This window comes from Brassica rapa, chromosome A08 (assembly GCF_000309985.2).
Source record: "Brassica rapa cultivar Chiifu-401-42 chromosome A08, CAAS_Brap_v3.01, whole genome shotgun sequence".
Classification (NCBI taxonomy): domain Eukaryota; kingdom Viridiplantae; phylum Streptophyta; class Magnoliopsida; order Brassicales; family Brassicaceae; genus Brassica; species Brassica rapa.
This window is the reverse complement of record NC_024802.2, coordinates 8,474,951-8,501,246: the sequence shown is the minus strand read 5'-3', so window position 1 is coordinate 8,501,246 and position 26,296 is coordinate 8,474,951. Positions and strand designations below refer to the sequence as shown.

At 35.2% G+C, this 26,296-nt stretch overlaps 4 protein-coding genes and 1 long non-coding RNA gene across 7 annotated transcripts; 3 read left to right on the top strand and 2 right to left on the bottom strand.

Moving 5' to 3' along the window:
- Positions 1–670: 670 nt before the first annotated feature.
- On the top strand, positions 671–4,625 carry LOC103833763 (zinc finger protein ZPR1). 2 transcript variants are annotated; one of them, XM_009109831.3, is made up of 17 exons: positions 671–783; positions 1,044–1,193; positions 1,482–1,526; positions 1,661–1,701; positions 1,782–1,863; positions 1,943–1,987; positions 2,081–2,137; positions 2,204–2,263; positions 2,341–2,468; positions 2,539–2,782; positions 2,867–2,933; positions 3,035–3,105; positions 3,208–3,297; positions 3,625–3,733; positions 3,811–3,902; positions 4,041–4,146; positions 4,267–4,625. In XM_009109831.3, the coding sequence occupies exons 2-17, from the start codon at positions 1,068–1,070 to the stop codon at positions 4,377–4,379; spliced, it is 1,476 nt and encodes a 491-aa protein (XP_009108079.1). In that variant the 5' UTR covers positions 671–783; positions 1,044–1,067; the 3' UTR covers positions 4,380–4,625. The 2 variants fall into 2 exon arrangements, with proteins under 2 accessions (XP_009108079.1, XP_033132268.1); XM_033276377.1 differs by lacking the exon at positions 671–783 and adding an exon at positions 910–928.
- Positions 4,415–13,109, bottom strand: LOC108869470. 2 transcript variants are annotated; one of them, XR_001955883.2, is made up of 3 exons: positions 10,986–13,109; positions 7,174–10,632; positions 4,415–5,799 (listed from the first exon to the last, which is right to left on the bottom strand). It is a non-coding gene; the product is annotated as an uncharacterized LOC108869470 (long non-coding RNA). The 2 variants fall into 2 exon arrangements; XR_001955884.2 differs by lacking the exon at positions 4,415–5,799 and having other exon boundaries at positions 9,777–10,632; positions 10,870–13,109.
- Positions 13,110–13,646: 537 nt separating this feature from the next.
- On the top strand, positions 13,647–14,419 carry LOC103833760 (gibberellin-regulated protein 12). Its single transcript, XM_009109830.3, has 4 exons — positions 13,647–13,788; positions 13,874–13,918; positions 14,014–14,044; positions 14,140–14,419. Exons 1-4 carry the CDS (start codon positions 13,726–13,728, stop codon positions 14,319–14,321), a joined length of 321 nt encoding a protein of 106 aa, XP_009108078.1. The 5' UTR covers positions 13,647–13,725; the 3' UTR covers positions 14,322–14,419.
- A 5,168-nt stretch (positions 14,420–19,587) lies between these two features.
- On the top strand, positions 19,588–22,609 carry LOC103833759 (transmembrane 9 superfamily member 4). Its single transcript, XM_009109829.3, has 8 exons — positions 19,588–19,872; positions 20,124–20,164; positions 20,240–20,825; positions 20,911–21,048; positions 21,132–21,288; positions 21,368–21,852; positions 21,973–22,235; positions 22,340–22,609. Exons 1-7 carry the CDS (start codon positions 19,721–19,723, stop codon positions 22,190–22,192), a joined length of 1,779 nt encoding a protein of 592 aa, XP_009108077.1. The 5' UTR covers positions 19,588–19,720; the 3' UTR covers positions 22,193–22,235; positions 22,340–22,609.
- A 476-nt stretch (positions 22,610–23,085) lies between these two features.
- On the bottom strand, positions 23,086–26,075 carry LOC103833758 (bifunctional TH2 protein, mitochondrial). The gene is made up of 6 exons (XM_009109828.3): positions 25,686–26,075; positions 25,183–25,291; positions 24,663–24,953; positions 24,171–24,570; positions 23,828–24,094; positions 23,086–23,740 (listed from the first exon to the last, which is right to left on the bottom strand). Exons 1-6 carry the CDS (start codon positions 25,970–25,972, stop codon positions 23,334–23,336), a joined length of 1,761 nt encoding a protein of 586 aa, XP_009108076.1. The 5' UTR covers positions 25,973–26,075; the 3' UTR covers positions 23,086–23,333.
- Between the last annotated feature and the right edge of the window lie 221 nt (positions 26,076–26,296).

The window sequence follows — 26,296 nt, the reverse complement described above, 5'->3', positions numbered from 1 at the left end:
TTTAACTTTCTCCTTTTGGTGATTTCTTTGATGGAAAAGAAATCTCAAACTATCCTTAATCTCTCTTGTTGATAATCAGTATTGTTGTTTTGTGTTTTTTTTAAAGACTCTTTTTCTTTTGTGCATACAAGACAATTCACAAATTCTTTTTGTATTAGTCACAACTCTCCACAATTCCAACATAACTCTTCGATATAATAACCGTACCATAACAACGTACACTCATATATATTATATAACATTATTAATATATATATATATATAACATGTATGTATATAATCATGAGATTAAAGATATTTATAAATATAAAGTAAAGTAGGATGGTTATCAATATACCCGGATTCTAACTCATTAATCGAAAGCGATCCATCACGGTATCGTCTTTTATATTAGAATCTAAAAACAATGATATGAACTTGAACTTTATATTAAACCAATATACACATAGGTCATACAAGAATATAAAATATTCTTACATCTTCAAGTCGTTCAAACGCAGCATCAACCTTCGCCGTTCGGAGTAACCAGACTGACTATCTCCTTGTGTAGCTTCTTTGTTTCTGGTAAGAAATGGAAAAACGCAAAATATTTAAAACTGAATGGGCCGTTGACCTAATGGAATAAAAAAGCCCAAAACCAGTAACTGATAAGGAGCAAAACACGTGTGACTCACGTGGTTCTTTCTCCTACTCTCTGGCTGTTTCTAGAGCTTCTTTTTCTGAGGAAGGGGTTATAAAACTGCAAGTAGTAATTTCCAGAACACAGATTGTAAGATTTTGAAGGTATTTATCTCTTTACTCGCTACGTTTCTAATTTCTTTGGTTTCAGATGAATTTAGGATTTTGATTTCTGTGATGGGTTTCTAGAAACTGCTCTTGTTTTTGTTTCGATAAGAAAATTCTGAAGCTTGTTATATCTTAACTGATGGTCTGTCTGTGTAGTACTCTTCTCTGAGCTTCGTATGGAATCTAAATATATATATATATATATATTATTATTTTTTTTAAAGCTGATTTGTGATTTAATAATATCACTTTTTCAGGGATTGTTTGGAGAAACATCAAAGATGTCAGAGACTGGAAATGATGAACAGATGGATGTAGGATCGGTGGTTGAAGCTGTTTCCGCTGATCATTCCTTTGGCGCTCCTCTCTACGTAGTCGAGAGCATGTGCATGCGCTGCGGAGAAAATGTATGTCTCTCACCTCGACTGGTATCTCTCTTTGTAGCAAGTTTGTATTTGTTAGCAAATTGATCGAATTTACTAATAATAATATTTCTATAGTGTACTTCAGCAATAATATTTGTTCTTTCTACAATCCAATGGTTCCTGAGAAGTTAAGTCGGGGTAAAACCTAAAGCAACTTATTGGCTATGTCTCAGTTTGAGTTGAAATATGTTTGATAATATTTGTGGCAATCAATTGGAGAAATTTTATCAGCTAGCCTTAGTTGTAAAATATTTTCTTGATCTTTTCCAGGGAACAACTAGATTTCTGTTGACCTTAATTCCTCACTTCAGAAAGGTACGTTGTGTACTCTTGTTTTGAATAGTACTACTATCTCAGATCACATTCTTGAGCACGCAAAGTTATATTAGTTGTATGTTTTTATGTATACGTTTTCTCTGCGCTAAACAAGTTTGCTATTAACCTTACAGGTCTTATTATCTGCATTTGAATGTCCTCACTGTGGAGAAAGGTGAAATTGATATTGAAATGCTTGTTCAGTATTCTCTTTTAATAAATCCTTTAATTTTTTGTTTCTGATCTATTTAATAGGAATAATGAAGTTCAGTTTGCTGGTGAGATTCAACCCCGAGGATGCTCTTACCGTCTAGAGGTTTCAGCTGGGGATGACAAGGTTGGTGATGGAATTTGTTCTTTTTAATTTTTAGTTTCCTAAGCAAGAGCTTTGCCTTGTTGTTTCTTTCTGATTACAGATGTTTGACCGGCAAGTTGTGAAATCTGAATCAGCCACTATTAAGGTCAGTTTGCTTCTCATAATATTTTTTAAAAAAAGAACTGATTTGAAGCAGGAAACTGACAGTAGTTCGCATGAATGAATACCTTGCTTTCAGATTCCTGAACTGGATTTTGAGATACCACCAGAGGCCCAACGTGGAAGTTTGTCAACGGTAAGTCCTTATTAACCATCTTTATTTATTTCCCAGTTCCTTTGTCAATAACTGCCCCTCCTCCAGGTAGAAGGGATATTAGCGAGGGCTGCTGATGAACTAAGTGCCCTTCAAGAAGAACGCAGGGTATGTTTCTCATATTCCCATTTTTTTTATTGTTTTACAGGAACCTTAAAACGTTGTTGTATTTTGCTTTGACACAGACAGTAGATCCTAAAACTGCTGAAGCAATAGACCAATTCTTATCTAAACTGAGAGCTTGTGCTAAAGCAGACTCATCCTTCACCTTCATTTTGGATGATCCTGCTGGAAACAGTTTCATTGAGAACCCGTAAGGATATTATTTTTACTTATATTTCGTTTTATTTTTTCTCTTCTGACAAGCTTACAACTTATGACAGGCATGCCCCATCGCCAGATCCTTGTTTACACATCAAATTCTATGAGCGAACACCCGAGCAACAAGCAGCTCTTGGATATCTTTCTAACTCATCTCAGACTGGACAGCCAGAGAGAGACCACCCTCCTTCTACTGCTGCTATACCCCATGGAGCAATCGGAGCAGCAGCTGGTCATCGGGCGATTGCTCAAAGTAACAGCACTGATATTTCTGATAATTTGTTCAGATACACTGCACCTGAAGAGGTAACTTCTGATCACTTGAGAAAATAGTTCGGTGATAATATATATATATATATATATATTTCATATCACATTACTGTTGTTCAGGTGATGACTTTCCCTTCAACTTGCGGAGCATGTATGAAGCTGTGCGAGACACGCATGTTTGTGACTAGTATCCTTTTCAATTCCCCTTGGTTTTATGCAATATATATATTGTTGTGTTTGCTGGTGGACTCTTACATGTTTGTTTAATTAGCACTTGACATTGAATAGAAATCCCGTACTTCCAGGAGGTTATTGTCATGGCATCTACATGTGATGATTGTGGCTATCGCAACTCTGAGGTCTGGTTCCATTGGCCTTGATCTTCATAATGATGTAAGATGTGCCTGGTGGTCTTTAGGTTATTTAACTTCTTTTTTTTTTTCTGGTTTTATTGTGAGCAGTTGAAGCCTGGTGGTGCAATTCCTAAAATGGGAAAGAAAATTATCCTCTCCGTGAGGAACATCGCTGACCTTAGCAGAGACGTTATCAAGGTTAGTTTTTCACATTCTCTTTGGATAAACGGTGGACAAGGATAGATTTCTCGTTCTGTGCATTTTAAAGTAGCTGAGGATGTCACGTTCCGGCTATTATATGAAGTTTTAAGTTTTGTATAGCTTTCATAATTTCCCTTCTAAATCTATGTTATATTCTAATGCCCTGAGAAAAAAAAAAGTGGTTATGTAAGTTGTCAGGTCAGGCGGCCAAACTTACGAGAATGTATGTAGAATAGGCTTGTTTGATCTTTTTGGGCTTTTATTATGGCTATATAACACATCTCATTGCGACATCTAACGGTGGATTTTTGTGTGTATTATTAGTCTGATACTGCAGGAGTGAAAATCCCAGAACTTGATTTGGAGCTAGCTGGTGGTACACTTGGTGGAATGGTGACAACAGTCGAAGGGCTAGTCACACAGATCAAAGAAAGTAAGTATGACCTTTCAACATCTTGACGTTAATTATCCTTGTTGAGTCTGAACTCGTCTTATCTGTACTGATCTCAGGCTTAGCGAGAGTCCACGGGTTCACTTTTGGTGACAGTTTGGACGAGAGTAAGAAGAACAAGTGGAGAGAATTTGGATCCAGACTAACCAAGGTAGCAACTCTTATTGATTTTTCTTTTTTTTGTTTAGTATTATCCTTACTCTTGTTCTTGCTGTTCAAGAAAAAGCAAAGCAATAAGATATTTTATGAAGCTATTTATTTTATTCTCTAACCTTATGTGTTCTTGCAGCTCCTAAGCTTAGAAGAGCCATGGACTTTGATTCTTGATGATGAGTTAGCGAATTCCTTCATTTCACCTGTAACAGATGATATCAAAGATGATCACCAGCTCACATGTAAGTTCCTCTGTTTTCCTCGACTACACTCAAGTTGGATCATAAAAAGATCAAGAAAGATATTCAGTATCTGTCTTGATCCATTGCTTGACACAAGTTGCTGTTGTATTTGTGCTGCAGATGAGGAGTACGAAAGATCATGGGAACAGAACGAGGAGTTGGGTCTCAACGACATAGATACTTCTTCAGCCGATGCTGCTTATGAGTCCACAGAGACAACTAAATTACCTTAAACATGAAATGCTGTTGTCACTGTGATACGTGTTAGTTGGTGATGATCTGCAGATATCAAAGCCGTAAATGTTTATGGCTTATGCACACGAATTACAGAGTAAACCAAGTCATGTTATGTAATGCTGGAGCTTCTTTTTCTTCTTATGAATTGTGTCCGGATCCTTGAATACGACCTCGTTCCTTTTGCGTTGTATTTCAGTTTCGTATGGGAACTTGGCTAGACATGCTTCATAGCCTTCCATGTCTTTATCTTCCTATACACTTATGATTTTCCAATTGCCATTTTCATCTATCAGATACTATTAAAGTAAATATATTAATTACATAATTAATTTGCAAAAAAATGATAATATATATGTATGCTAGATGACTCGTCTGCTCTCATGGATAATTTACAAAATGCATAAATTATAATTATTGTTTAACTTAATATTGGTTTTATACTATTTTAAAATTTAAACCATTATATAATTCATATATATGAAAAGTAAATAAATAATTATGTTAAATATTTCTTTTGTTATTTTAATCATACTATCAATAAATTTGTTAGATTTAGTTATTTTCAGGTATTCATTTTAAAAACACACATAAATTATTTCACATTAGTTGATATCTTGCGTACAAAACTATTAAGGAAATTGTTAAAAATATCATATTCATAGTACCACTTTCATGTTTGCATTAGACCTGGATATTTGGGTCCTCGGGTTCGGGTTGGTTCCTACTGGATCCGGATCAGTTCGGATCTGAAATTTGAAAACCTGGTAAAAATCTGTAAATTTCGCATACCAGCAGTTCCGGTTCGGTTCCAAGTTTTTTGGTTATTTTTCGGTTCGGTTCTATTGTTTTTGGGTCAGTTTGTAGACTTGTAGTAGTTTGGATAAAATTACTTGTTACCCGAATTTTGAACCTGCAATTCTATATTAAACACTATGGTCGGTCCGTGTTAGACACGAAATATGAATTACATGTGTATTTTTGTATGTTTTGTTGTTTGTTTTCTGAGGTTTGGATTTGCCTAAGTAGGGTTGGAAACATATACCAGAACTTTGAGAACTGATGTTTAATATTTGATGGGTTTTTAATGCTTTCAGAAGAATATGAGATGACTTTACGGAATGACATTTTGTTAAGAATTAACAGACGTGTTTGTATGAATATTTGATGGGTTTTTAGTGCTTTGGGATGAATGTGAGATGACTTTACAGGAAGATATCTTACAATACTAAAAGTTCTAAATAATCAACTCTCAATCTATCCACATAAGATTAAAAAAATCAACTAATGAAAAAGAGTTATTTTGCTACGTCAAAACAACTATCTTAGAGTAAGGACAAAAAATCCCACCGTACTGTTATCATCTCTTCGGTTTTCCTTCCTAATGTCATAAACCCCATTAATAATCAGTCATAAAACCTCAAAGAATCAAACATTCATAGGATGGGGGTGAGTTCGCCCTAATACTTTTCTCTCTGTCCCGATAATCGAGGCGCCGCCTCAACCGTTTCACTCCGACGCCGGTAAAGCCATGGCTCGCCGGCGTTGGGCGCTTCAACCTCCGCGTCGTCCTCTTTCTTTTCGTATCTGCTCAAGCTCAAGATCCCGTGCTCTGTTCACCGTTCGTATGACCCTTTCTTGGTCGAAGTTATCCTCCATTTCGTATTTTTCCGGGGGCTCCCGGCTACAGTTTTCACTCGCCTCCTCTACTCAACGCCATCAACGCCATAGCTCTGTTGGTCCGGGTCCGTCAGGAATCAGATCTGTGAGGCTCAATCTTCCTCTCCTCCCTACGGTGTCTCCTCGGCTAGAAAGCCCCCTCCGACATTCGCCTTCCATACCACCACAAGTCCAACTTCAAGCTTCGTCTTCCAACGTCTGTAAACCCGGTGTCCGTGGGGCTCCACAATTAACTCGTGTTTTAGATCTGGAATTTTGTCGTTTGTCTCGGTTGTGCTCACCTTATGTCTCCTCCATCACCACTGTCGCTGGCCTTCCTACTCCGCTCACCGCTCCATTGTCATCATCTCAGCCATATCAGTTAAACATCGCCGCTTCTTTGCTCCGCCGTGATTCCTCGCAGTTCATCGGATTCTTTGACCGAGGAAGGCTGAGTCATTTTGTTCATGAGATGGGCTACTTTCATTTTGCAGTGGGCTTGACAAGCCCAATAAAGCTCCAAGGCTCCCATCTCTTCCTAGCAGTTTCACAGCCTACGTTGATGTGGGGTGGATTGGTCTCCTTGACTAATCTTCTAAAAATGTTTGGTGGGTTCACTAGCGTTTTTACAGAGACATATTTACACACAAAGTTTCATCTCTCTTGTTCGAAGAGTAGCCTCTCTTTCCATTTACCGGTGGGTTCACTGGGACCATCATTTTCATCATCTGCTTCCTTTTTAAGGAGTGCTTTCCCTCCAATCTTGTGGAGGTGTTTGTCCATATCTATAACTGTCTTGCTATCTTGTGGAGCGGTCCGTTCGGGGCCTGAAGATGCAGCGGGATTCGTTTCGACGAGTTTCCGAGGTGCGGATTGGATGTCAACGTCACAATTTAAGGTGACTATTTCTCTGCTGCCCGACCATGTCGTGAAAGCTACACTGACGCATTCAAGCACCGTCTTGAGTTCGCTGTCATCTTCTTCTTTTGAAGACCTATCCTTTTTATCTTATGCTGTTGTAGTTTATGTTTTCAATCAAAGAGGATGGACAATTCCCTCTATTATTTGTAATCAAGCAAGTTGAAGTTAATTAAAAAGTTGTGTTTCAAAAAAAAAAAAAATCAGTCATAAAACCTCATTCTTTACTGCAACAATCAAACGTCGCGAAACTCTCTCTATTCCTTCATTTTTATACCTTATATATCCTTCTGCTTTTAGCTAGCAAACAAAACCGTGAATCTAATTTTCTTTAGCTATTTTAATATTCATGCAACTTTCTAAAGTGATTTCAAAACCCTTGCTTTAGTTTTCATTGACAGAGAATGAAGGCGATCATGCTCTCGGTCCAGGAACGTCAGAGGCTCTGAAACTCCGAGAAGTGGAAGACCCAAAAGTTTATGAATATGAGGTTCTTATTATAGTTCAAGGAACTTCTCTGAGAGGCGCTGCTACTCTCCACCACCTGGCTTTATCCCTTGCCATTGGTCTCCAGTGCTTTGGAACCATTGAATCCATCGTCATGTCTGTCACTCGCCGGAAAGTCGGAAACCAGGTATAGATTACTGAATTTACAAGATTGTGGTTAGAAATTATAATACTCAGTCTGTGTTCAGTTCCTTTGATATATGTGGGATTGATTAAAGGATTGGTGTGAATATGCTGCTCGGTGCTCATTTCATGTTCTTATTGAGTTAGTATTGGAGAAGTTTTTGCTTGCAATTTGTTTTCATCTGTTTAACTGTTGATTAAGCTTTGTCCTGTTTATGTTGGATTGCCTTCAAATCCTCTACGTAGGCTTAGATTAAATTCTTAAACTTTCTGACACTGCTCTATTTGTCTCAGATATGTGCTCTTAGGAGGATATGCAAAGAAAGTTGTTGTACCCATTGGACAATCCTTCCAGTCCCGCAGGTTTAAGAGACAGCTACTTTCCCTAAAGTGGAGCTTGGTTCCCTGAATACGAACAAGGCTTATGAATTCACGTAAGTTTCATTCTTCTACTCTATGTCCTGATAATTGGTTTGCCAAACTTGAGGATGCTCCAATTTATTAGGAACTTGGTCTTCTACGATGACCTCATTGTCACCTTCTCCATCTTTGTTTCCTATCATCTCGAAGTTATCATCATTCCGATTTGTAACTTTGTTCCCGAACTCTCCAAAAGAAATGGTAAACCCTCCTGATTCAATATTGGTCTCTGTAATGTAGTACTTCTTCCAATTCCAACTCTTATGCTTTAGTTTCATTCTAGCTAAGTTTAGTCGTGCGTAATTATCTTTCGATAATAAGATTTTTCTTACTTGAATTGTAGCGTATTTAATCTTTTTTTTTCCTACAAATATCTCTGCAGAATATATTTTTAGATATTCAATTATAGTTCCGGCCTAACTACAAGTGAGTGAGAATGAGTGGTTCGGGTAGAAAATGTGTCTTGATATGGGATTTCAAGGAAGTAGATATTCAACATAGTGGAATGGAAATAAATACGTTGGGAAGTCAGATTCATATTTTGGCGACAAGATCCCGAGTGTCAACGTTTCTATCCAGAGGGTAATTGCTGAAAGGGAAGCAACATGAGATCTGCTCCGAATGATATGATTAGGACAGTGAGCATCTGAATCTAGACAACATTCAGTAAAATCTTGGCCTCCCAAAATCAATGATGACGGTCATGCCGCCATGATGGGTTGTTACTATGATGCTAGCAAAATCTTCCGAGCAAGAGGAAAATAGGCAACTGTATTTCCGCCTGTCACCTTTGAGGGACAGGCCTAGAACCCGTAAGTCAGTGTCATTTACAAATGTTATGTGTTCTTTTTTTTAAAGATATGATGACATAGTACTTATGCTTCCTACAGGAGGGGATAGAACTAACCGCGTGAGCCGTAGCCCATTGCAGAGAGTAAGACGAGATACTGGAGGATCCTATGACAACGCAAGAAGAGGTCAGGAGAGAAATTGATCGTATATTTAATAGAGATTGTCACTATGACTGGGAAGATAAGAATATGTAGATGAAGGACTGGTAAAACGAGTAACGATTTGTACCTAAACCGAGAACCGTGCATATCTAATAAAACTAGAAACAATAGCTTAGAGCATTTATTTGATGTAAAACAAAAAGATATGTTTACAGCTAATATTTCTCTTAATTGGAATAAATTTTGTTTTTCTTTACAAATGTACAACAAAAACTTGAAGTTAAACCACATTTTTCAAAAAAAGTTCAACCATATTTTCTTTGTATTTGTTTAAACATTTATCTATATATAACTTTAACCATACTAGATCTTCTTTTAATTAATTTTCTTTGTTATTCCACTTTTCAGTAAGTTAAAAAATTACATAACTTTAAAAATTAGTTACATAATTTTAGTATTTAGAATTCATGAAGTAACAACTTTAAATACATTTAATCTCTTGTTTATATAATGAAATTATTTTTCATTTTTGTTCTTATACTGTTTTATATTTTATTTTTTTCATTTGTTTTGATAATGTGTAAATTATTGTTGTCTTTTTCTCAGTATCTTATTAGTTTTTCTTAACTTAGCTTCAATAATTAAAATGGGAAAAGGGTTAAATCTTTTTTTTATTAATTATGGTTGACCTGATAAAATGTGAAAAGACAACAATGTTATTGTATTCTCCTATTTGGTTTCCTTATAAAATTTTCAAGTGAAGTTCAGAAGAACTAACATCTCCTTCAAGTGAAGTTCTTTACAACATCTTCCAAATAAAACAATTTGAACGATTGACCAAGTGTATAGTATTACAAAAGTATTCACATTCCGCATGTTTATATGAGCTCTTTAAGATCTTTAATTACTAAAAATTTGAAGAAAAAACATCAGAAACCAACCAACAATATAGCCATAACTTGCTCCCCCTCATCTATTCGATACCTCTCTCATACTAAACCATAGCTTCATAACACTTAAGTTTGCTTCCTCCACTACTATTTCTTCCTTTAAGCTTAAAGAAACTTCAAAGTCTCAACCTTTTTTGTACTGGGTACAGAGATAAACCTTGCAGATGGGTTTAACCGTTAAACTTTAACGGTTTAAAGTGATGCGTACATGGATTTATACCGTGCACCAGACGCTAACACCAGAAGCTGCTTCAGTTTAGAAGAAATATCTAACCTTAGCAAGAAGAAGAGGCCATTCTCAGGTCACTCCTCTTCACGTCGCTTCGACGCTTTTAACTTCCACAAGATCAAATGTTTTTTGAAGGACATGTCTCAAATATCATCCTCTCACTTCCCTTGGTCGCCAAATAGCAAACCCTTCTCTCCATTGCCGAGCTTTCAAGCTCTGTTTCAACACTTCCCTCAACAGGCTTCCCACCAATGCAAACCCTCTGTTTCAGAATCAACCCTCGTTCTCCAACGCTTTGGTCGCAGCTCTGAAGAGAACACAGGCACGTCAGAGGAGAGGGTGTGTCGGAGCAGCAGCAGAGCCAACAAAACCAGCCGTTCTTGGCGGTTACCTGTCGAGACTTTTTCCATCTTCCGCAGAGCTGTTCCGTTCCAGGCCTATGCTTTCTATCCCTTTCAAAAGCCTTATCACAGTCCTTGATGCACTCAGCATACTGAATCAAACACATTAACATTAGGTTCAACCTCGTGCCAAGTAAATCATCGTATTGCATCAAACATGATCATGTTTAGCTCAACCACAGACCAAGTGAATCACTATAGACTAATATACATAAGAACTAAACATGGATGCACTCATACTACCGAATTAAACATGATCACATTTAGACTCAACCACGTACCAAGCAAATCACATAAAAACAATCGACTAATATACCTAAATACTATACCTTTATCTATTTGTGCTTAGGTGAAACAATGGAGTCAGCCATTGATGGTCTCTGGATTTTCTGGAAAGATTTTGAGTGAGAAGATGAACTGGTGAATTTAAGGGTGTAGAACATACCTTTTATAGTAGAAGATTCAGAGCAAGGGAGTAAAAGGGGATGTGTTCAATAATAAATCGTGGGAGGAGTTAACAGCTAGTTTAATGCTTCCATTAAAGACGACGTTTGGATCCTGACTGATTCCGTAATGCTGACTGATTCCGTAATGCCTGAAGATATTTGTCGCCGGTGAGATGAAGACACGAAGAACTGCAATGGCTAGAAGAGTAGAAGGTCGCGTCGGAGATAACGGCAGAGAAGAAAAACTAAATTGCAAAATGACACCGTTTAAGCTTATTAGGGTTTGACGCAGGTGGGCTTAGAACGCGGAGGACAATACGAAGCCCAATCATACGACAACCCACATATAATGCTGAATGAGTTAAATGAAGTGCAGCGTTTTGCTTTAATGAACACGTGTCACGTCGTCAGAAGAGAGTATTTGATGACGTGGCCTCTTAAGAATATAGTGAATCTCTTTTTTATAGTATTAGATGCTCAAAAGTATTAAAAACCAAAAACCAACATAATACGTTTAACCATAACAAACTCATATATTTTTGCAAGCAATTCAAATTCAGAAGTACTAAATACCATAAATCCTGATGCAACTCCAATCCCAAAATAAAACAAAATAAGAGAACGAAAAATTACAACTCCATCAAGTCTTAGTCGACGCTTCAACAAGTTCCTTTGTTCCACACTTCCATGCCTAATAACACAGTTACACCAAGTCAGTAAGACACTGAACAAGTCGATCATAATTCATAACTCTTTTTTTTTGCGCAACTTATAAGACACTCAACAAGTCAAAAGAGACGAGAATTTTAGCAGTGACACTAACCTTTAAACCTTCTGCTGCAGAACCTCATATGTTCGGATCAGAGACTTCTAAATGCAGGTTCCAATTCTAAAATACATATGACATGAGTGAAACTTAGCATAGCAGTGAACTAAAAAAATTAAAGTAAAAACACAAGACATAAGCTTAAAGAGTTAAGAATACCTCTCATAATATCATATTCCTCCTCTCTCTCCTTAAGAAGCTGTTCTTTTTTATGACACCTTTACCATTGATTTTAATCTCACATTGCTCAGTGCACATAAGCACTTCAATCATGTAATGGGTCAAACAACTTCTACTTGCATCTAAAACTCGACCACTTGTACTGAAGGCTGATTCAGATGCAATTGAAGACACTTGCATACAGGGGCGAAGCTAGGTTAGAGACAATGGGTGCACGTGCACCCAATATATTTTACATGTTTAGTGTTTTACGTAGGACATATAAGTTTAACGTAGCTAAGTTGGGCGTGATGCACCCATAGTTTTTTTATCAACCTGAGGTCAATCTCCCTTCTGCTCTACTTTTTCACTATTTTTATCAAACTTTTAATATATGTTATTTGTTTTGTACCCAGTCAAAATAAAGTCTTGCTTCGCCCCTGCTTGTATAGCAAGTATATCTCTAGGTACAAGAGAAAGAACCGGATATTTTGCACTATTCAATCTCCACCAAAAAAGAACATCATACTACCTGCCATTAACTTTGGATTCTCCACATTCTCTTTCAAATACTGATCCAGCTCATTGTATATATATCATTGTATATATCATTGTATATATATCATTGTATATATCTTCGACAAGATCATTGTATATATCATTCATGCTCTCATAAAATAAAATTTTCAGCTAAATTCATAATGCCATAATATATATTTAAAAAATTTCTATTTATTTGTGAAAATTGATTGATTCTTTCACGACTATGTTACATTTTAAATACAAGTTTAAGTTATTAACTTGATTTTTTTTGTTAAAATATACAATTTCTTACAAACATTACATTTTTAGGAAGAGAAAAACAGAAATCAAACATCTATCTATACTATTATTTGAGAAATAAATTTGCTTATTTGTCATGTTCTCCATGATTTTAGGACGAATCATCAGTTTAATTACATAATTTTAATTAGACTGATTAAATTCGTTGATATCTAATGTATAATTATATAATTTATAAACGCTCTAACTGGTGACCATTAAAATAGGAATAAGAATAAGTAGAAAATGAATGAATATAAACAAAATCAAAGGAATGAAAATGAATAAAAACAGTAACCCACAAAAATATATACACAAACTCAACTTATAAAACTTAGAAGCTAAACACACTGAACGAGATAAAAATGTCAAAAACTGAATAACATGTTAATACGAAAAGGCTAAAAACATATAGTAAAAAAAAAAACAAATACTGGTTATGACACGTAGCAGGAAACAGTAATTTGTGTCTTTGTGATATTGATATCGGTACTTAATTTTTTACCAAAAGGTGAAACCAAACTTAATGTAAGTAATTTTTGTTGTTGATTTTTATAGAAATCATTAAATAAGGAATATATTAGCAAAGAAAATATATCTTGGAATGATAATATATGTGTTTGACCATTATGTATTTAGCAATTTGGGAATGATAATATATGTTTTGACCATTATGTATTTAGCAATTTGGGAATGATAATATATGTTTTGACCATTATGTATTTAACAATTTGGGAATGGTAATATATGTTTTGACCATTATGTATTTAGCAAATTTGGAATGATAATATATGTTTTGACCTATTTAGCAATTCCATTACTTATTAAAAACCTTCTATAGTAAACCAATGTTTCTGGTTATAAATAGATAATCATCGACCGGTGAAATACATAAAAGTTTAATAACAATAGTAGAAGAAAGAAAAAAAAGAATGATGAAACTCATTGTTGTCCTTACTGTATTCAGTTTGTTGTTCGCTACTCAGTTTTCCAATGTAATAATCAAATATTTTTTCATCTTCTTTTGGTTTATAATTTCAGTAAAATCTGGTTTTATATTTCTGTTTATTTTTTCTACAGGCCGATGAAATAGAGAGTACATCTGAAGCCCCGGCTATACATATGGTATATCTTTATAAATCATAATTATATGGATTTGTAAATTTATTGTATTCATTTTTGTCATCAACAAACTAACGTGTGCATTTAAAACATTTCAGAAAGGAGGACCAGGTTCACTTACACCAGATGGTAATCTTGTTTTAAAAAGTGTTATCTTTTTTTTTACAGAATTGATGAATGGACTAAACAGTGATTTATTTAATGTTGTTTGTATTTGTGTAAAGAATGTCCGAAAGCATGCGATTTCCGATGCTCAGCAACATCTCACCAGAAGCAATGCCTATTCTTTTGTAACTATTGTTGTAATAAGTGTTTGTGTGTGCCATCGGGAACTTATGGACATAAAGAAGAATGTCCTTGTTATAATAACTTGAAAACCAAGGACGGTGGACCAAAATGTCCATAATATCACAAATAAAACTGGAAAAATGTTAAATGCTTTTTCTTTAAAATATCTATGTATTTGACCATTTTTGTAATATCAAAAAAAATATGAAGTCTTAACATATTTACCAAAAAAAAAAAATATGAAGTTTCGTTTTCACTGCAAGACTAAATATATGACATATATAAAGAAATCTGGCTCCCATATTTCTACAAACACAAAAGCTAGTTCCCTGATATCATAAAAACTTGATTAAATTCAAGATTTGGGGTTCAACATAATTTTATGGCCTTTTCGAGTGTATCAGAGGGTATGATTTTTTCTTTTCCAAAAATATCTTATCATGTTTGTGTGGAAAGCTCATTGAGTTGTAATTACAGTCATAAAAAAAACTAATCATTCTAGATTATATTGTTTCATTTCTTCTTACCTATTTTCCTTTAACAATCTCCAGTATTTATTATTCTCACAGAATCATGTCCATCAAGCCAATCTAACATATGAGTTTCTCTAAAAGCGTATATTTCAAATCTTTTCATCTAATCCTAACTTTTCTTCTAAGATTGAGATAACCCCCAAGATTTTTTTTCAACCCGAATCTAAGGTATAAAGCTATGGTTGTGAATGAAGTGATGATTGCAAATTTTCACACCGCTCTAAGAACTATCGGTATTCATTGAAGACCCAGTTACGAGAAAGTCCTAGATTCAAAGTTTTGATGATAACTCCATGAGCATATTGGGACAATTAACGGCAAAAATAATTGAGTATATTCCCACTATATGATGATTGAGTATATTCCCACTATATGGAACGCTTATGATAAAGGACGAGGTGACTCTCACTTCTTAAGTTTCAGTTTATATTCCAAAGAGAAGATCAGACATACTCATCGTGCTAAAAGATTGTCCATGTTATTATTTATCAAAAGACTTTCCTATTCTTATATATTATCATTGGACTGTGATGATATGGAAAAGAGGTGGATAGCTTTATCCCCCCGCCACATAACTTATGTCAATTCCTGAGAAGGACAGACGTAGCAAAGGTTATAGCATGTGACACACTGTATTAGATAGCAAAGTTCTTAACCAAATGTGCATGTGGCATAACAGATTTTAATTATTTGAGTTACTGATATCAAATAAGAGGTCGAGCTATAGCACTTAGGGATCGAATTCACAAGGAGCTAAGGCAATCAAAACCTGGCTCTGATACCAAATGTTGCAGGCTGGGAAGCTGGGTCGATGGGCTGGATGGTCGATGGGTCGATCTTATTGATAGAGATGGAGATCGGATGGGAAGATGCTCAAAATGGCCGACTTGCTGTTCTTTTTAAGTCCAATCTATCCTGAAAACAAAGAAAGAACAATGAGTTTTTGAATAATAAAATAAGAACAGAAAATTAAATAAATAGATAGAGATAGAATGGGATGGATTGATGGATAGATGATTGATGATCGATGATGGAATTGGTGAAGGATAGAAGATGATTGACTCTCTCAATCCGTGGGTTTGATTGACTCTCTCAATCTGGAATAACACTGGCTGTTGAATCACACAAACAACCTATGCTAGACGAATCATTAGAACACAAGAATCACTCAAGTATCCTAAAGACAGATTTCTATTCAAAAACTCTCTTTGATATAAATAAACAAACTGAATATTATTTCTTGAAGATTGAAAGGTGATTTTTACAAAGCAATAGAGTGAGCTTATATAGGTCGTGGCCCTTGCTCAGAATAACAAAAGAGAGGAAATAAAATCAAACATAAAGAAAACTAGCTGTTGGAGGATTTCTTGGTTTAAATGGCTTGATTCAAGAGCTGAGATGATGGCTTTGTATCTGGACGGTTTAAGGCTGTAAGTGAGTTTTTTGGGAACTTCTTTACTGCAGAAGTATGGATAGAAATCGGGCCAATCTTGATGGGAAAAAGAACTGTTGTAGTTTGAATGCTTGAAACTCCAAATAAAAAAAGTGTGGCCATAAATAGATCTTCCTGATCATCTGGGCTTCGGTGCATGGTAAGAATTCTAACTCCTCCTGAGTCACTGGATATAATTCTTAGATGCTTAGAAACCTCTCCTGGTCGCCATTATTTGGTTTGACTAAGATTGAACCGGTGAGACTCCAAATTAGGCAATTGCAGAACTGGTTTGACCGGTTTAGGGAATTGGGGTATAACTCCATATAAATATATTATTATTCTTATTATTTCATATTCAAATATTTGATACAAAAAATTTAAATAAATAGAAATCAACATAAAAACAGTATCATAATTTAAAGCCTAATTTAATCTCACTAGTTTTTAAAGTTTATAAAATATTTTTTTATTTTCTTAGATTATTTTATTTGTAAATCTTATTCTGTTCTTGCGTGATATATATAATATAAATAAAATTCAAAATTTGTAATTTTTGTTTGTAGTTATCAAAACCAATGTTAATTACGCTAGGCATAATGTGTGCGCTTGACCCTAACCTAGTGCCGAATCAATTATTTGGTAATTATACGAGAATTAATCGGAAAATAGTTTTGTAAATTTTTTGTGTATTATTAATATTACATACTAGTTTTGTAGCAAAATAAAAATAATGTAATATGATCTAGTGGTTTTGTGCGGTATTTTTTTTTCTTGCGATGCTGCGTTCGAAACTATTTTTGGTTATTAAAGATCTGTACTGTAAAATCAAATTTCTAAAGAGTATTTTTAGTTATGTTGATTAAAATTTGAATGACTATATTTGTAAAGAAAATTTTATATAAATATAAATTGAGTGGTATTTCTTGTAAATATTACATATGAGTAAGATTATTTATAATTAATTCTCATGTTTTAATAAGGTAGATAACATACTTTGATAACTAAATTAATTAATATATTGTATATGATAACTATGTAAATTTCTGATAATTAATTAAATTTCTTATTTAAATTTAATTTAAATCTGGTAAAAAAATAAAATTGAAATTATAAATATGATAAATATGGTTATTTAAGTTATTTAAGGCATATTAACAAAAAAATAGAATTATAGGGACTAAAATAAAAAAAAATTTAAAAAATAGTCCAAATCATCATATAACCGGCTATAGGCATGTTTTAGCTACTTATTATGAGCTTAGGTATGCAGTTCAAATTCTTATTTAGTTTAGGAATGTTTTGGCATGTTAATATTGTTTGGGTATGTATTTTCCCTGACTTCATAATGCGGGCATAACCCGTGTAGTCACCTCCTGAATATAAAAGTAGATATAAAAGAGGAAAAGTAACCTTTACTCATAATACCGGCTGATGATCCCAACAACAATCTGGAGTTCAAATGTCATCATCGTTGTTAGAGTATCTCTATTATGTATTTAAACCAAATATTAATTTAATAATATATCTTAAATTTAATTAAATATAAACTTATCAGTAGGAGGGTTTCTCATTTCAGTTCGCTCCCTCTTTACTATTGTTTTTTTCGTTTTTTTTTTGTTGAGATAATAAATATAATTGGTAATGAAAGTGTGGATTGGCCAAATGGATTCCTGTTAAGCAATTTTAAGGTAATGAATTCTCTGTATTTTTTTAGATAATTAGCGGTGGCTTGGAAGTCTAGTTACTTATTTTAAAGAAAATGATTGCTCACAACATGAAGTATTGGTCATCACATGGTTAACCACACGATGTATATGTTATGCACGACAACATCACTCGGTTTTATGATGTTATGTAGTTAAGATTACGAATTTAATTTCATTCATCCTAAAAATAATGTGGATGTTAGAAATCGTTTAAATATCTTGTTTCAATAATTAAAATATGACCGATCCGACTATAATTTAACTAAATTAATTTTAAATCTACATTTTAAAAGCGTAATAATATTTTTAACAAAATCAATATGTTTTAAACATTTTTTGATAAGTAGTGTTTTAACATTTTTATCTTAGTGGATTTAAAAACTATATAATAGTTTTATTTTTATCGAAATTAATTTGTTTTGCTATGAACTTTTAATAAGTAGTGTTTTAACATTTTTATTTTAGTGTTTTAACATTTTTATTTTAATGTATTTCAAAACTATATAATTGTATTATTTTTATTTATAATAATCTATTTTATTTTTTAATTATTTTAATCTGTTTTGTTATGAACTTTTAATAAAAAAATTGTAATTCGTTTGATTAATTCTGTGATATCTACTTCTTTGATAATTTTTTAATTATAAAACTTATTTGCTGTCCTTTATTAACTCTAACATTTTATTTGCTTAAAACTTATGTGATGTCAACTTAAACCAAACATAATCTTGCGTATATAATTATAAATTATATAATTTTAAGAATAAAAATAAATCAAATAATAAGAATCTAATATGAAAGTTTTACTAATTTTAAATGAATTGAATTTTTGTTTATGTAAAAATATATAAAATAATTCACTAACTTAATAATTTCATGTTAAACAAATAAAATGTTAGAGTCAATAAATTAACATCAAAGAAGATTTATAATAATGTTTTTATCAAATAAGTATATATCACATAATTAATCAAACGAATTACAGAAATTTTGTTAAAAGTTCATACCAAAACAGATTTATAGAATTAAAAACTAAATTAAATAATATCTTATATAACTTTTATATTTAATATAAATATAAATAAAAATAATATAGTTATATTTTTTTCAAATACACTAAAATAAAAATGTTAAAACACTACTTATCAAAATTTGTAAAACATATTGATTTTGTAAATTAGATTTGTTAAAAATATTCTTATGCTTTTAAACACAGATCAATTAGGCAAATTACCGTCAAATTCGTCACCTTTTAATTGATGAAACGAGAGATTTAAATGATTTCTGATATACACATCATTTTTTGGATGAATGAAATTAAACTCGTGAAGTTTACTACGTAACATCATAAAATTGAAAAATATTGTCATGCATAATATATATTTCGTGTAGCTAAATATACATTTGTTAGTTTGTATGGTTAGCAGCGTTAATCATGTGATAATCAATACTTCATGTAGTCAGCAATCATTTTCTTTATTGTAAGATTATTTTTTTAAGGTTATAATGTCTTTATATGTTTTCTTTTTGGGGGTAATGTTTCTACTGTGCGGGATTTCATTTTTAGGGATAACCCGTTTTCCGCCGGTTCAGCTAATCACAAATAGTAATTTCGTCTGTTGTTGTATCAAAATCAGTTGAAAATTTTTACCAAAAAAAAAAGGGAAGTGTGGTCTTATTAAATAGAGAAAATACTGAAAGCAAGGGAAAGAAAATAACAAAACGGCAGCGTATGATGATGAGTTGCATCGCGGAGAAACAAAATCACCCTCACTCGTACGTTTATCGCTCATGATCATCGAACCAACCGCTTAAACCTCATTTTCTCTCATCGTCGCTAATCATGGAGAAACCACCGCACCTTCTGCTGCTTCTGCTTGTTTTCTTCATCTACGGCGTTTCTCCGGTGATATCCGACGGTTCCGATCACCGTTACAAGGTCGGCGATGACGTTCCCCTTTACGCCAACAAAGTCGGCCCGTTTCACAATCCGAGGTCTGTTGCAAATCTCTATTCAGATCTGATCTCATCTTCGTTAGCTCCGCCGCTCCTCTGATTCCTGATTCCGATTTTAATCTGAATCATACCAATTGTGATAAGTAGCCTTGGTCGATTGAATCAGTCAGTAGGGAATGTTAATTGGTAGTGTAAAGCTAAATCGCCTTAGATTTTGTTTTCAATCGTATTGGTTCTTTCTTAAGCTGAGGTGAGAGCTAACCACTGTGTTTATATATACCTTTTTGCAGTGAAACGTACCGATACTTTGATCTACCCTTTTGTTCTTCAGGTACCTACGGATTCTCAATTGCTTTGTTCCATTATTGAGATTCTGATACGTGAGGCATATGTTTCTTTTTTACAGCTCCTGTTAAGGAAAAGAAGGAAGCTCTCGGGGAAGTTCTCAATGGAGATCGGTTAGTCACTGCTCCTTACAAACTAGAGTTTTTGGGTGAGAAGAACTCTCATGTCGCATGCAGAAAGAGGTTGAGTAGAGAAGACGTTGCTCAGTTTCGAGATGTCATCTCCAGAGACTACTACTTTCAGATGTATTATGATGACTTGCCCATCTGGGGTTTCCTGGGGAAAGTTGTCAAGGACGGCAAATCTGACCCGTCCGAGTTCAAATATTACCTCTTCAACCACCTGCAGTTTGAGATTTTCTACAATAAGGACCGTGTTATTGAGATTATTGTGAGAACTGACCAGAGCTTCCTCGTCGACTTGACTGAGGACAAGGAAGTCGAAGTTGATTTCACTTACACTGTTCGGTGGAAGGAAACTGAAATCCCATTCGAGAAGAGGATGGAGAAGTACTCACTCGCTTCCTCAACCCCACATCACTTGGAGATCCACTGGTTCTCGATTATTAACTCATGCGTCACTGTTCTTCTCTTGACTGGTTTCCTTGCAACTATTCTCATGAGAGTCTTGAAGAATGATTTTGTTAAGTAAGCTATTAGCTTACACAGTTCATTGAATATGCGTGTGACGTTTTTTTAATATTTTCACTAGCTTACCCTATAAACTTAATAGGTATTCACATGATGAAGAGGCGGCTGATGACCAAGAAGAGACTGGGTGGAAATTGCTCCATGGTGATGTATTCAGGTTCCCAATACACAAATCGCTGCTGGCTGCAGCCCTTGGTTCTGGCACACAACTGTTTACTCTGTACGTGAGTTGTGGTGCGCTTCCTGGCATGCTGTTGTCTTTTTTCACTCAGTAACACACACATCTTTTTCATTTATATGCAGGGCGGTTTTCATATTTATGCTTGCATTAGTCGGTGTCTTTTATCCCTACAACCGTGGAGCATTGTTTACTGCATTGGTTGTCATATATGCTCTCACTTCAGGGATTGCTGGATATACTGCTTCTTCTTTCTATTGCCAGCTAGAAGGAACTAACTGGGTAAGTAGTGATGTGCCAGTTTATGGGTTTACAATTTGTTGAACAGTTTTACAATTCAATAGATTGATTGTTTTGTCAGGTTAGGAATGTTATGCTGACTGGAAGCCTCTTCTGCGGACCTCTTTTACTCACTTTCTCCTTCCTTAATACCGTTGCGATTGCTTACCAAGCCACTGCAGCGTTGCCGTTCGGGACAATTGTTGTTATCTTCCTCATATGGGCACTGGTTACCTCTCCACTGTTAATATTGGGAGGTATCGCCGGGAAGAACAGAAAATCTGAGTTTCAAGCTCCTTGCCGCACCACAAAATACCCAAGAGAGATCCCACCGATGCGCTGGTACAGAAGAACACTTCCGCAGATGGCCATGGCTGGCTTTTTGCCGTTCAGTGCCATTTACATCGAGCTTTACTACATATTTGCCAGTGTTTGGGGTCACAGAATATACACCATCTATAGTATTCTGTCTATCGTCTTCCTTATTCTCGTCATAGTCACTGCTTTCATCACGGTTGCATTAACATACTTCCAGCTTGCTGCCGAAGACCATGAGTGGTGGTGGAGGTAATGTTTTTATAGAAATCGTCTAGTAGTAGTAACAATACTTGATTCTTTGTTAGATCAATGCTTTATGTTTGTCTAATGATTGCTAACTAAACTTTTTCTCTCATTTGTTTCTTGAAGATCGTTGCTATGCGGGGGATCAACAGGCGTATTCGTTTACGCATACTGCTTGTATTACTACTATGCACGATCGGATATGACAGGGTTCATGCAGACCTCATTCTTCTTCGGCTACATGGCATGCATCTGCTACGGATTCTTCCTTATGCTCGGGGCAGTTGGATTCCGTGCATCCCTTTTCTTTGTCCGTCACATCTATCGCTCCATAAAGTGCGAATAAGAATTGAAGGTTCTTCATGTACTCCTCCTCTTTACTGGTGAAGGTAAAGACATTAGCTTATGTTCATCTGTTGCCTTTGGCTTGTTGATTTAGAAGTTCAGTTGCTTAATTTTCACTTTCAACTTTTTGATGGTCTTGTCATAACAGCGATGTTGGATGCGGCCGTGGGCAATCGATCCGGTGAAGTTGTCCAGTTTTTTTTTTTTTTTCTTTTTTGAGGTAATTGTCATTGTCTTCTGATCTTTTATTTTTGTTGTTTGTATTTTCTTCTGGGATCATGTCCTTGAGAATGATAGTGAGACAGTAAGAAAGAACATTTCGAGCTTCACTTGGATTTGTAGATTGATCGACATACAAGTTGCCCGTTCATATACATCTGCAGTCAATTGCTATTATAATGATGATCACTATTCACTAGAGTGTTAACTTTTTCTTAATTTTAGTTTAACAAATTAACCCAAAAGAGAGTTAAAGATCAAACACGAAAAACCTGTTAACAAAAGGGGAACCCATCCTAAACTTACTTTTACACTGTCTCTATATGAAACCAAATCAGATTCCATCTGTTTCTTATGCAAAATCTCATGAACTAGTAAGGAAGAGAGAGAGTTCAAAAAAGAAAAAAAAACAAATAACGGAAAGGAATTTTCACAGATCGGAAGCTTAGAAGTCTTCTCGAATGAGGTCACATGAAGCGGAATGCAAGTTTGTAAAAGAAAAACACGACGACACCACCAAATAAAAAGATTCCAAAACACCGAACAGAGCAAAATAATCTCCTCGAGTTTCTCAACTGGGGTAGAGATTTTTCATTATAGTTGGGAGTAGCTCATCATGCATATGCAACCTCTATTCTAGTTTATTTAGTTAAATATTAAAATACAGTTTAAAGAAAAAAAAAAACATTTCCCCTCAAGAATATGTATTATAAATGTTTTTATTGTATATGCAAAACATCAAATGACATCTCGGTCTCACATCTTTTGTGTCAAAAAAGCCAAGAGAAGCTTATATAAATCATGACTTGCCAAAGTAAATCATGTCACAACTTTGAAAACTTATATGTATGTGGCTCTTGATAAAAAAACTAGCCACCCCCCGGCAGTATATACAAACTTCAATCATATATTTGTTCTGCCGTTTACTCCCATCCAAGAGCGAAGGAATGTATTTCAGCCCAGCTTGATACCGTGTAAAGTGTGCCAGAGAGCCCCTTCCACGTTTCTTCTTGTTTCTGTTTTTGCACAATTCCAGAGAACAAAGGCACAAATGAGACCCCGAAATGGCTTCCCACTCTCCTGAGGCTCGAGCTAGAGGCCACCACTATTCCTATGTCTGCCTCCAGAAGACAGAGCAAGTCACCTACTGAATCTCCAATGTAAACAGTGAGGATGCTTTTCTCCTCATCCTTCTTTCTGTTTTGTAGGATGCTCTTGAACTGTTGAGCCTTGTCGATTGGGGATTCCACTTTTCTTTCTATTTCTCCAGTCGAGATGGATTCCTCGAATGTGAATTCATTTGCATGTACTTCCACTGCATCTACTCCCCCTGTAAATAAAAAAGTTGCTATTTTTTTTTAGCATTATTAATTGTCTGCAATAAAATTATGAAATAAAGAGATTTTGGCACACATACGTGCAGAAAAGGCTGCTCTGATGAGGTCACCACACCAACAATACGAAAGCACGTGGAGTTTTGCATTCACATCCTGAGTCTTCAAAATTTTCTGGAAGACACTGATGCAGCCATCTTGAAGAATCAACCTTTCCCCAGCTCGCTTGATGTCATCGAGATTCAGGCCCTTGAGTACACCAGACTCAATCACTCGGTCGTTTGCCTTTTTCTCAAACTCTGACAGCTGCTCTAGTGCTTCACACAAACCCTCGTAGTCAAACTTGTCCGCTGCAAATTAAAAGAGAAAGGCTCAAGCACTTTATAAAAGGCATACATGATCAAGTAAAAGTAAACGGGGCCTGACCTTTTTCCTTATTCAGAATACTCTCTATGCACTCTTCATAATGCTCTGTATACTGTTTGGAAAGTAGACTCCAGGTGTTCTTAAGGTCAGCCGAAAGCATCCGATTGATTTGCTGACCCTGATCATCTTTCGGGGCTGTTACGATTGCAATTTCGGCTAAAATAGCAGAAGAATCAACAACGGTGCAAGTCAGATCAAAATCAGAAAATATCATCAGCTCATCTTTTGAATGGTTCTTCAGCAGCGGAACTATGGTAGGCTGATCAAACGGTTGTGCATGGAAGAACTCAACTTCAAGTTTCATGGCCTGTTGATACAGTTTTTCAATGATGTCCAGCTCTTCGCCAGTCATACAGACACTAAGCTTCTCAAGCAAGTCTTCAGTTTGCTTAGCTGATGCCTGGAAAAAAAAAAGGAAAGCAGACAACAATTCATATACTACAAACCATTGGAACTTGGCAGAACAGACAGAGACATGAAACTATTACATACCTGGAATGCATCACTAGAATAATTTTCGATCCATTTCTTGTAGGGATGGTTCACTTCACTCGAATCTAGAAGCGCTCCAAACTCCTTACCAAGAAAGGCATACAGCTTCATGCAAGGTGTCACAGCACCAAGCGTGTAGGCGGCGACTTTGGTTTTCTCAAATGGAGTATCAAGCATGCCAGGAGCTTTGAGTCCTTCTACTTTTCCGGATGCTGTAGCTAATAAGAACTCGGTGTATCTCAATGTTGCTGAGTTAACACTTACTTCTTTGCTGATGTTTAAATCCCAATCCTGCAAGACCAATCAATATATGTCAATAAACCAAACATAACAAAAACATGACTTATAGCGCTTGAAATTCAACACCAGGAAGGTTATAATAACTAATTCACTCAATTTTATTGAAACATTTAAACTCTCTCAAAACAAAAATCAACCATTCAGAGGAGACAATCAGAAGATATACAGATCCATCATCCTCCAACAATCAGAATTTTAGTTTCCCAATCTAATGATGTACCTGTACAAAAGAGTCGTGCATTTTCAACTCATCCATGACGCTTTTCCTCAAGTCAGAAATTGCCAACTTATCATCATCATCATCAGCACACTCTGCGGCCAACTCATACCTAACATTGCAGGAAAAGCAAAGCAAATCTTTTTTATTTACAAAAACGAGTTGCACAGACTCATTGAAACAAAAGTCAAAACCAAGCGATCAACTGCTATAATCAAAACATAACTATATATCCCCATGTCAGGAACAGCAACACTAAACGTAAGGTGAAAAACAACCTTAGAGATCTTTAAAAAAAACATATTATAATGAAATAAAAACCTTAAAAACAACCATCTATAAAAACAAGTCTTCTTGATACGTTCGTAATCCTTACTAATCGAAAAAAAGTAAGAGGTGATCGTGATTCAAGAAAAGCTGACATGATTCCAAAACCGTACAACTGATAAAGATCCAATCTTTATAGCCCTAACTCAAAAGGCTAAGTAAGAGAGGAGAGAACTCACGCGTGAGCAAAGGCCTTGAGGAAATGAACATCCTGAGCAATATACTGACGGAAGGTCTCGATCTTGAGATTGCCGGCGGCCAAAGAGACGGCGAAGGGGCTGTACATAGAGAAGATGCACTCTCTGTTGAACTTGATCCACAGCCTCCCCGCCAGAGCTTCTTCCGAGGCGGAGATGCTAGGAGGAGGAATCGACATCGCCGAAGACCACTTCTTGCTGCCGAACAGGAGAGAGCGGATCGGGGCGGCGGCGCGGAGGGCGAGCGAGTTGTTGAGGAGGATGCGCATAAGAAGAGAAAAGATTCTCTTTTAATGTGATGAGGGAAACTAAACTACTTGTCGTAGTAGATGGTTAGATTAGATGCAGAGAGCAGAGAAGAGTCCCTTCTTCATTTTTTACTTTATTTGTTTTTATTATTTACTTATTTATATATTATGTGAAATTGGACATTTTTGTGTGTTTGTCACCAAAGTATATTTCTGAAAGACTTTTAAATTGTAGATTGAATTAATCGACTACCAGGGTAAACCGGACCGATAATCATTTTTTACTCTATTAAAATGAAGCAACTTTATAAAAAAAAAAGAAAAACCAAACTTATCATCCAATTT